The following is an 11,949-nucleotide window of genomic DNA, read 5'->3' as shown; positions in this document are numbered from 1 at the left end:
TTTACCAAAAAATTACTTTTTCAACAAAGCGTACTTCCACATCTGAAGACACAACAGTCACATTAAATAAAAGTCTTAATTCGTGCAGCAACCTAAAAGATTTCGTGATTCATATAGTCAATTAAGGACTATCCATTCCATTTTCTCGCCAAGCCAATATTGTGTTCATGTCGCTGATCCCGCGAGTGCTCCACGGCTCAAGGGGATCCGTAGGTGAGGCGGGAGTTGAAGTAGTTTCTTTTTGCTGACTATCGTTGCTTCCCCTGGTATTAACTTCTTTCGGCGATACTCTGTTGGAAAAAAAATGTGAAATAATAATCATAATAAAAAGAGAAATTTAACTTTTTCAGTAAAAATTAGTGACAAAAAAAAAAGAATAATATTATAGTTGTTATTTTACAGAGTGTAATCTTTGAGCAGAATAATATGAGGCATAAAATTATTCGGTAAATTCAGACAAACGAGTCAGGGTGTATTTGGTTGGGTTGGCTGGTAGTTGGTTGGTTGGTTGGGTAGTGAAAGAAAATTTTGTTTATGACGGTTAGCAGTTGCTGGTTGTATGGCTGTTGGATTCTCCGTTTCTCATTTTCTCTTTTTAACTTGACATTGTTTTCTTTAGTTTTTATTTTTAGTTGGTTGTAAAAATACGAGGCCACAAGCAAGTAGTATTCTCGACCCGAAACAATGTTTTTATTTTACTTAAATTTTTTTTATTTATTATTATTATTATGGTTATTATTACACTCGACTACTCATTTATCCTTTTTTTCTCACCAAGATTATTTTTAAAAATAATTTTCTCTTGAAATATTTTAAAATATTTCTTGCTTCAAGTGGCGAACAAGATCGCGTGCAATATTCTTAAGACCAGCCCGTGCAGTAGTGCAGAGCAAGTCCGCACTAACAGCCGAGAACGAGAACATGAACGAGAACGAGTTGAGGAAAAAGAGACGAAAATAAAATAGCCGCGTTATCGTGCTCGTCGGTTTGTATGATATGACTTTAGTTGATGTTATGTATAGTAAAGTTGTTTAGAAGAGAGATTTTAGTGCAGTAGTTACCTGTTTTTAGCAGTTTTAGCACGACGTTTGTGATTTTTATTGACGTTTTGCGGGTGATTCTTTTCGTCCCTGGTAGCCGTCTCAAGCTTCTCATTTTCCCAACGAGCGTCTTTAACGTCTGATTTCACTCGCTCGGGTTTATTTTCTCGGTTCATATCCGACGATGACGACGCAGATGACACTGTTGTCTTTTTCACCTTTGAAGTAGATTCGTTTACACAACCGTTTGTAAGTATAACACCACTCGGGGGATTTTCTTCTGATGAAGAATAATAATCAAACAACCTGACACCAACGCCGTTCTGTTTATTCTCATCCACTGAGTTTGTTTCTTTCTTGTATCTCATGCTCGCTGATTTTATTCTCCTCAGTCTTGAGTCCGTACCCAATAGATTGCCTTCGAAATTGAAACAAAATAAATATCTTCGAAAAGGTTTTATCAAGTTTTATTTAAAAAATTTTTTAATTTTTTAGTCTACAAATTTTTATAATCTATATTATTAAGAGAATAAGAACAATTTTGTGTCCTGCATAGTCATACGATTTTTTTAGTAAAATTTAGTGTCATTGCAAAGGTCTTAACTTGAATTTGTACCTTCTCAAAGTTTCATATCATTCCCAGCGATAATTAATTTATAATGATAAATATTGAGGCTGCATTCGAAAATGCTCTATCTCTAGCTACATAATTAAGAAATGACTTAATATCTTGTAAACTATTGACATTTTTAAAAATATAAGCTCATCCCGACATAACACTCATCGAGACCTTTCATTTGAGTACCCACTTCAATTTTTCATATATTAATATATATTATATATATGAGTATGTGAAAAATATATCAAAATGCATGTGGGTACTCAAATGAAAGCTCTTGATGAGTGTAACGTCGAGATGAGCTTATATCTTTAAAAACGTCAATAGTTAAGGAAGTACAGTGCAATTTAACAAAAGTCATTATTTAATTAACCAAAATTTTATTTATTTATAGTTCACAATTCTCGGCAGTCATATAGTGACTGCCGGTTGCTAGTCTATAAAATTAAAAGAATAAGAAAAAATTTGCCTCGTGTAATTATACACTGATAGAAGGATTTATTTGTATTAAAAAAGATTTGTTAATAGTTAAGAAATCATTTATTAGAGACCACTTTTTAGTATTAAACAAATATTTCTTAGTATTTAAAATGATTTGTTTGTATTTAATAAATCTAATATTCATTTATTAAATATTAATAAATCTTTTTAAATACTGAGAAATATTTTTTAAGGACTAAAAAATGGTCTCTAATAAATGATTTGTTAAATATTAACAAATATTTTTAACTATAAACAAATCCTTTTATCAGTGTATGATAAAATTAGTTTTTAAATGAAATTTAGTATCGTTATTAGAAAGATTGAGACCTGAATTAGTGCCTTTTCAATGTTCCCTATGATTTTCTAAAATAGTTTATTTATTACGATAAGTTTTCGAAGTAGTTTTAAATAGATTCGAATTTAGCGATAAACAAAATTTGTTTATTTATTTATTTTCTTTTGTACACGTGAATGTGGTTATAGGTCAAAAATTAATTTATAAAATTAAGAGACTAAGAAAAATTTTTCAACGGGTATTTCTTTATCGTAAATTGGGTTTGATATTTTCTCAGCGATAGTTATTTATGATTTAAATAATTGAGAAAGGAAAATTTTGTGACGAGCATATTATTACTTCTAAACAAATTTTTATAGTTTAATTTGGTATCATTAGAAAGGTCGGGACAAGAATTAGTGCTTTTTCACGGTTTTATATATTTTTCAGTGATAGTCAATTTTTTATGTTAAGTTTTTGGAGTTTTTAATAGTTTTTTGGTTCTATAAATTTGTTCGGTCACATTTGCCCACTAAATTATTTATAATTGATCCTGTGATAGCACTATTATTTTTTAAATTTATTTAAAAATTATCCAAACTATGTACAGTGTGATTATAAACATAAAAAAATCATTAAGCCAAAAGTTTCTTATTTATCATTCAGTGAGTAAAAAGTATGAAATAAAAATTCTCTAAATTTTATAGATAATTAATATAATTACATGGTTACCTAATCGATATAACGAACCCAAAATCAACGTAAGCATTAATTAAAGCACAAAAACATATTTTTCTCTATTATCATTTTTTTTTCCGACCTAAAAATTTTAGAATCTACCAATCGTCCAGCTTTATAGGGCATCATATTCTCTTGACAAAAACCCTTTGTCAAGTCGACAGCTGTATGTCATAGAGTTTTTTTTTTGTTTGTTATAGCTTCACAAATTCAATTTTTATTATCAATTCCGATAAAATCACTCACTGCTAGAGTTTTCGTATTACATAAACAAAAAATTGAATGAAAAGTTCGTTGAATATTCCTTTGTATACGATAAATTTCGGACCAATTTAGGAATTCAATACCTATAAACTTTTCGTCAGCTGAAGGCAATACATTTTCAACATTATTCTCACGAGTTTACTTGTTAAGTAATAAAAATTTTTTGATTTGGAAAGTTTTTTTTTTTTTTTTTAATTCTCGATTAATTTTCCTCAATAAAGTACCATTAAAATTATATTTCTAATATCCTGATGAATTGAAAAAATAATTAAATAAACTTTGACATTACCAACCAAGAATAAAATACCAATATCCTGCTTGATGAATGTAATATTTAATTAATTTACAAAAATAAATTTAGCTTTAAACTTCGAAAGTTGGTGAATTCATTTCTGATGAAAATTACCGTCAATTTCAATAATAAATTTCATTTAAATACCGATCGAACTGATTAAAAGATCTCAAATCGTATATTCTGATGAATTTAACATCATCAGTAAATTTAACGCTAATAAAACCCGAGTTATATTCAGTATAAACCTATTATAACTTTATTAGAATAAAAAATTTATAAAATTCGTACCTAGAGCTATAAATTTGGCTAAATGCTAGTAATTAAGCAAATGAAGCTTAAGAAAGGACTTACTTCCACAAATATCGTCGCTGGACTCTTCAAAGAGTTTGTCCTTTTCAGTAACAGGTGCCTGAGCAAGGATCTCGGCCGGAGCGAGTCCCAGGCCAAAGGACTCTAAAACGGAGGCATCGAGCTTAACTCTAACTTCGCTGGAAATTCTGGCCTCCTCGGCCATCCTGAGCAGAGCCTCGTGTTGGGACTCGGGGCTTTCCGAGGCAATCACCAGATTCAGCAAAGGATCCGGGTCGCTCTTGGCGCTGTCTTCAGGTGGTGGCCCATTGAGTCGATTCTGATCTACCCGGGCAACTCCACTAATGGGATTTCCTATGAAAGATTCGTCGTATCATGAGGTCAAAAGGCACAGAAATAGGAAAACTAGAGCTAGAGCATTTCCAGACGGTCATATCAAGTAAAAGCACAAAACTACTATACTGTGTGGGTGTATATCGTACACATATGCTAGTGAACTGTTCAGGATCCAAAGAGAGAAAGAGTAAATCTACGATATACGATATACGATATACTATACACGATAGATGCTACGTGGTACATGGTACATGCTACTGTGCTGTACTGGAGATTCATAAATGAAAACTCAATTTCCGTGGCCCCGATGTCGAGCCCGAGGCTACGCAAAAAGATGTACACAATACATTCTGATAAATAAATACAAAAAGAGTCTTATCCTCAATTGCTTTTCAGATCTTTTATGTCCAGTACTAATCTCCGGCGGATACATACTATAGCTCGTAGGACAGTCTATCGCATCCGGAGTTTTATTTATATCCATCTCAATAACAGTTGTTGGAGATATCGAGGATTCAGTGATTGTCATTGGCAGACCTTTTGACTGATGCCCGTCCGATATTAAGTATCCGGTGCTTGTTATTCCTTCGGCTCCGCTACTCGGGTCAATGTCTTGGGCAAAGGCCATCACGTCCAGAGCTGCTGTGAGAGCATCCCCAAAACCAGGTGGTAACGTCGGTGCCGGTACGAGCGGCTGCGGAGGTACCGATGCTCCTCCCATCACTGATGCTGCTGGCAACCCCGAGATTTCTCGCTCGTTCAAGTGCGGGCTGAATACAAATAAAAGCTCCAGATTGGTAACTACCGGGAGGATATGTCGAGTGTTGTGGCTTAGGTTTACCTGGCTCGGACTGGGGTAGAAATCGAAGCCCGGCCCCACATTATGCACCTCAATTCTTCCCCGGTCATTCCTCGCTTACGGAGGGCGTTTATTGTCACTTTTCCTACTCGCTTTTTTTTTAAGATTAAAAGATAAATTTTTACAAAAATATTTTTATTTTGCGCTTTTAGTCTAATTTAATTAATCTAATTTATTTAAGGATATTTTAATATTTTAAAATCATAAAGTGAAGGACAAAACGGGGAACTCTTAAAATTTTGTTAAAAAAAATTTTTCTTCTTTTAAAGCTCCCAAAATTTTCTAATAAATATTCAAAAAAAATTTTTTTCCATAGAATTTTTTTAATATAGTTGAAGATAATTTTTAACTGCATTAAAAATTAATATTATTTATTTTTAAAATTTTGTAAGTAAATTTCTAAGATTTACTATTTTATAATTTTTTTAAAATTTATTTAAAGTGTAAAAAACCAATTATTTTTAAATTTATTTATTATTTTTCGCTTTTAGTCTAATTTAATTAATCTAATTTATTTAAGAATATTTTAATATTTTAAAATCATGAAGGAGACGGAAGGGCAAAACGGGGAACTCTTAAAATTTTGTTAAAAAAAATTTTTCTTCTTTAAAAGCTTCTAAAATTTTCAAAGAAATATTCAAAAAAAATTTTTTTCCATAGAATTTTTTTAATATAAGGTAAAAGACCCAGTTATTGACACTTGCAATTTTATTTTAATTAAATAAAACAAATCGACTATAATAAATTAATAAATATAATTTCTGAGAAAATTTTATTTCTTTAATTAGAATAAAATTGCAAGTGTCAATCAACTAGGCCAGTGTCAATAACTGGGTCTTTTACCTTAGTTGAAGATAATTTTTAACTGCATTAATATTATTTATTTTGAAAATTTTGTAAGTAAATTTTTAAGATTTACTATTTTATAATTTTTTAAAAATTTATCTAAAATGTGAAAAAAAAATTATTTTTAAATGTGAGCTTAGCAGAAATTGTAAAGAAATTTAATATATAAGCAAGTACTGACCTTCCAATTAGCCAGTGCGCCTTTTCTCTGTCTGGCACGGGTTTTAGATTTACTTTTAATCACCATGACACCTCGCTGCTCGGAGGCTGGATTATTTGGGTCATCTCCGGGACCTAATTTTATGCTGTATTCTTGCAAATAATTGTGAGCGTCTTTTTGCGACACTGCGCGCTCTAGTGATACCACTATTTTCGCCCACTAAAAAATTCATATAACGTCACTTGTTCAGCGGTTTAATATAAATATCGACTGTCGAGTCAATTTAATATTTAAGTGTTTCTCTTCTAAAGACATAAATTTATCCCTGTTTAATTTATCATAAAGGTAGTTTTTCAAATAAAGCTAAAGTTAAACATATCGTTAATATAATTAATTGATTTTTTCTTAATTAAAGAAAGTCATTTATAAAATTAAATGTTTTATTACAACCAGAGAAGTATATTAAAGTATTTTAATAAATTCATATTTGAAAATAAAAATATGCAGTGAACATTACAGTCGAGTCAATTGAAGTATTAAATAGCTTAATTGACTTTTATTAAGATTTATTTTCATTATTATTGAATTATAACTAAAAATTTTTTCGTAAGTGCTGAACGATTAGTCTAAAATATTTTCCATTAAATAGTGTTTTTTTTTTATTTTTTAAAAATATAAAAAAATGGAATGTCGTTTAATCGTTGAAAGTTTAATCAATTATTTCAGTAGCTGAGTGACGCGCACATCAGTATAAATTGAAATAGAATTAAAAATTACCTGTTTCATCCATTCCTTTTCACTTTGTTCAATAACATGAGCGTATGTATTACCCATCATAGCAATTAACATGTTGAGCAATAAAATTGGTACAAGGACCATAAAAATAGCAAATACTGTTTTGCTTAAATTTGGGTAGGTTGTATCGCTCAAATCCGAGTACTGAAAATATAAATATTTTGCGTTACTAATGCTAAAAGGTCGTGTAAAAAAAATGTTTTTTCTCTAATCAACTAGGGAATGTATAAAAGTGAAAATCTGGTTGAAAAACGCAAAAAAAAAACAACAATTTCCCGATTTTTTTAAATTTTCAATTTTCTTAGCGGGAATTTAAAAATTTTTTTCAACATACGCCGTTTCGGTTTTAAGAAAAAAAATTCTTAAGACCAATAAGTGCGTATGTGAAAAAATAGTAAGTAGTTTCTAAGAACCTCCAAACGTCGAGATCTAATAAAAAAATGATTTTTGGAAATACCCGATTCATATAAAAGCCATATTAATATACATTCGATACCCGTAATAAGTAAAATATTTACGGGAACAAATTGTTTTTTTTAACTAGATTATATAATTTTTTTTTTCTTGTTGGTGAAAGATATCATAATTTTATTATGAAATCATTATATCAACATGAATTCATAATAAAGTTATGGTCATATCTACATAAAATCATAATGATATCACAGTGATATTGTTAGCCTTTTTAAATCGTGATATAAAATTATTGAGTCATAACTATATACAGGAAATAATGCAAATTAATTGAATTAAAGAAATTTTCAGGAGGATTCAAATTTTTTTCAAAATAAAAAATTGTTATCTTAAGACGAAAAAATTTTTTCAGTCAAAAATTATTTTAAACCAAGATAGTTAATGTTTTTCTAAAAATATTCTTTTAAGTTAAGAAAATAAAGGAAGAAAGTAAACTAGTTCAACAGTATAGTGTATGATAAAATACTATTTCTCTCAACTGTTATACAGTTCCTCTGATTAACAGAAAAAATTAAAATTTTACTAACATATTTGAAAAAAAGTTCGTTCCCATAAGTATTTTACTTATCACGGGTTTCAAATGTGTATTGATATGGTTTTTATATGAATCTCATATTTGTGTCAAAATATAAGATTCATGATGATATTTATAATGAACCTCATCATCATATTAGATGATTTTCACACGGGATTGAACTGAAAATACTATTATAGTCCAATTTTTCGAAATTGTCAATTTTTGTTAGGAAAAGCAAAAAATTTTCTTTTAATATTTTTTTTTCAGTGAATTATTACAAAATACGAAAAATTGAAAATTAAAAAAAATTGGAATGTGTTAGAGTTTTCAGTCTCACTTCCAAGAATCAATTTTTCTTTTTTTTCATACAACCCTTTTTGGCTTTAAATTTTTTTTTTCTTATAGCCAAAAGGGCGTATGCTGAAAAAAATTTTTTTTTGCGTTTTTCAATTAGATTTTCATTTTTATACATTTCTTAGTTGATTGGAGAAAAAAAATTTTTTTTATGCTCTTTTGGCATTATTAACGCGATTTGTTGTTAAAAAATAAAATTATTTTTTTATTATTATTCCTCTGAAATTCGTCAACCTGTCATCGCAGTATAAACATATATATATGTTGGCAAATGTAATCCATCGAGTCCTTATTCTTGAGGCGTCGAGTTACCCCGAGTGTCGGATCGGGTTTAAGCGGATCGCGGAACCGAGCAATATTTTCAGCGGACGGGCGATATTTCATCGGTTCGCGTCTAGTCGTCGACCCGTGACTGGCCCGATCGTAATACCAAAAGCTCACGCGGACTAATAAAATTTTTCTTTCATTTCGCGCCAGGAAGTTTAGATGTTACCGTCAGTTTCGCCATACTAAATCTTCTGCATGATGAATATATTTTTTATTGAATTAACGAGCAAAAAAATTTTAACTAAACTTTATTTATAACGCCTTCGTGTAATAACAAACTCGTAAAGTTGATGGTTGAAATTTTTATATTGAATTTTAGAGGATAAATAAAAATCACTAGTTTAATAAATTTATTTTTTATTTTTTTTCGACGTATCAAAATTACCAAATTTTTTTAAAATATTTATTTTTAAAATTTAGATTAAATTTGTTATTAATAAATAATTAAAAAAAAATTTTTTGCTTTAAATATTCTTTGAATAAAAATAAAAAAATCTGAACTTTACAATAAATATATTTTTTTTAAATTTTTTTTTAAAAGCTTTTGTTGGATTTTCTGAGCAAAAATAAATTCCAGTTACAAACTTTTAGTTTTATATTTAGATATTTAGTGCTTAGAAATATTTATTTTAGAAAAATAACGTATTTTCTTTTATTAGTTTTTAAATGTGAAAAACACATTTAAGGCACATTTGTGCAGCTAGAATAAGAAAGCCTGTATAGGCTTGATTTTATGACCTTAGGTACTTGAGTTATACAAAGGACTCTCTATTTTACACTGTACAGTACAGCCAAATATTACGGTCTTAGTTAAGAAGAAAAACATGTGTTTTACTAAGGACAATACAGAGGGTTAGACCTCACAAAAAAATAGTTTTTAATATTATAGTCAGTCTGCGACTAAACTCTGTCAAGTAACGACACTTCTCTCGATACGATTCCTTTTTAAATAAAGATTCTATTTGAATCACTCTATGTGGATAATAATATTGTTTTTCACTTTTTTATTATTAATCCTATTCATAACTTCCTACAGCTTTTATCAGAAAAATATTTTAGCTTCATTCTACGATTTCATTCTACATAAAGCTTTTTCAGGTAAATAAATTTAATGCTATTAAAGAATTAAATAAACAGCTTATCGTTTCTATAAAAAAATATTTTACATTTGTATTTTATTTTTGTAATAGTATAAAAACAGTAAATACTTTAATTCTTGTACTTAATTTTTATAATTCGCGAGTATTTAATAATTCCGCATTTTTGTGAAAATTTTTGTTGAAAATCAAGGAAGCGAATATCACAACGAGAATAATTGGTTGCGTGAATTTGTGTTGTGTATCTAGTCAATAAATATACATTAAAATAATAAAGTTTATTCACAGCGTTGGGTCAGTAACGGGTAATGACTAATTCATTTTCCCGATTATTTGTGTTATTACTCAAGTTCGTTTAAATATTTGCTAATAACCGTCGTGTATACCTTTTGCATTTACTCTATTAATTGAACTTTAGTGTATGCTGTGCAAATTATTACGCTAAAATTTTAATTTAAAACAAATTACATGATAGTTATTAATAATGGACAGCGGAGAGTTTACATGGCTTACAGAGATGCTCTTTTATAACAAACCGAACAAAACTTCTGATAAAATACGTATTTGTACTAAACATAGAACCATGTATTATACAATCAAGCTGAGTACAATCATACGTTCATTTCTGATTTATGTATTTTTCTGATAAAAAGTTTTTAAAAATAATTAAAAAAAACTGAATTTTTAGTAAAATTTATATTTTTTTTTATTTAAATAATACTTAAAGCAATTTTTTTTTTTTTTATTTATTAATGATAAATTTAATCTAGACTTTAAAAATATATATTTAAAAAAAATTTAGTAATTTTGATAATATTAACTTTGGAAAAAATATAAAATTGTAAATATTTATAATGACGGACTCAGTATAGACTAACAAAAATTTTTAAAAGATTTAATTTTTATTAATTATTATTAATATTTTAAAAGAAATTTTTATAATTAAATTTTGTATTATCAGAAAAGTCAAATAAATTTGTACCTTTTATTGACAAACAAATAATTACTGTAAGCTGTTAGTCATTATTGTTTTTGTAAATATTATCAATAAAGTAATATACATATATATATTAGCGGGAATAAATTTCTATTAAATTATATATCTTTTACTGACATGATCACTAAAGCCCATTTATAAAAACTACCTTACAAATCCAATACCAATCATACATTTAAGCATACTAACAAGTACAAAGCAGCTTATTAGAAAGCTAATAGCTTTGATAATAATAACCAAGCCCGTATAAACAATGCTATTCTACGTTTTAAAAATTTTAAAACAGATTATATCAATTTCAGAGTACATTTATGATGTATAGAATGGGTATTAATATGCAATTAGTACTCTGTTATGATGAACAATAATTAGAATAGAATATAATTTTATTTGTATCACAGTAAGCATTTTACAAAACTGTATCTTTGTTCTTATTAATTGCTTACATTTTCTTGCGCTTGCACTTAATTCTATCTCAGTTTTCAACATATTTATACTTTCTTTATATGTCCCTTCTTACTTCATCTATCACACACGACGAATAATAATTAATAAATACTGTTATAAATAATCTAAAACCGTAATTATTTATTTTTTCTTTATACCTCGGTCGAAAATACGCATCTTTTGCACCTATTTCAAGGCAGAAAGTTAAAGATTCGTGCATTAGTAAAGCTGAACATTCACCCTCTGTAACAGCGAGAGCAACAAATGTTTTAATTACCCCGACTGACATTAGTCATTTGTTACTAATTGCACTGAAAAAAAAAATTAACTTGATTCGAGAGAAAAATTCTTGAACAAAGAAAATGATTTTAAAGAGGGTAATTTTTTAAAATCAAGACGAAAAATTCTTGAATCAAGTAAAATTTCCTTAAATCAAGAAAAATTTATTAGTTCAAAAATTTTTCTATTCAAATCAAGAAGATTAAGTTCTTCAAACTATACACTTAATTCAAGAACATTTTTTTTACACACAAAAAACAAATTTCTTGCGCCAAGAAAATTTTAAGGAAAACGAAAATTATTTTGGAGCAAGAAAAAATTTTCTTGACTCAAGAAAATTTTCTTGGTTCGAGAAACTTTGACTTCATTCAAGAAATTTTCAACCTTCCTTAATATTTTCTTGAGCCAAGAAAATTTACACTTCAGGCAAGAATTTTTT

General features: G+C 28.3%; 1 protein-coding gene across 2 annotated transcripts in view; it reads right to left on the bottom strand.

Moving 5' to 3' along the window:
* LOC123259139 overlaps window positions 1-11,949 on the bottom strand; it is a 37,094-nt gene continuing 25,145 nt past the window's right edge. Inside the window, exons 7-13 of one of the 2 annotated variants that reach the window (XM_044719408.1) lie at window positions 7,001-7,162; window positions 6,245-6,442; window positions 5,200-5,309; window positions 4,794-5,128; window positions 4,065-4,376; window positions 1,062-1,458; window positions 1-290 (exon numbers count right to left, since the gene is read on the bottom strand). In XM_044719408.1, the coding sequence (XP_044575343.1) occupies window positions 122-290; window positions 1,062-1,458; window positions 4,065-4,376; window positions 4,794-5,128; window positions 5,200-5,309; window positions 6,245-6,442; window positions 7,001-7,162 (1,683 nt within the window). In that variant the 3' untranslated portion in view covers window positions 1-121. The remainder of the gene's footprint in view (window positions 291-1,061; window positions 1,459-4,064; window positions 4,377-4,793; window positions 5,129-5,199; window positions 5,310-6,244; window positions 6,443-7,000; window positions 7,163-11,949) is intronic. The other variant, XM_044719409.1, reaches the window with a different exon arrangement.

Source organism: Cotesia glomerata, linkage group LG2 (genome assembly GCF_020080835.1).
Source record: "Cotesia glomerata isolate CgM1 linkage group LG2, MPM_Cglom_v2.3, whole genome shotgun sequence".
Classification (NCBI taxonomy): domain Eukaryota; kingdom Metazoa; phylum Arthropoda; class Insecta; order Hymenoptera; family Braconidae; genus Cotesia; species Cotesia glomerata.
Note: the sequence above shows the minus strand (reverse complement) of the source record. Positions and strands in the feature narration are given on the sequence as shown.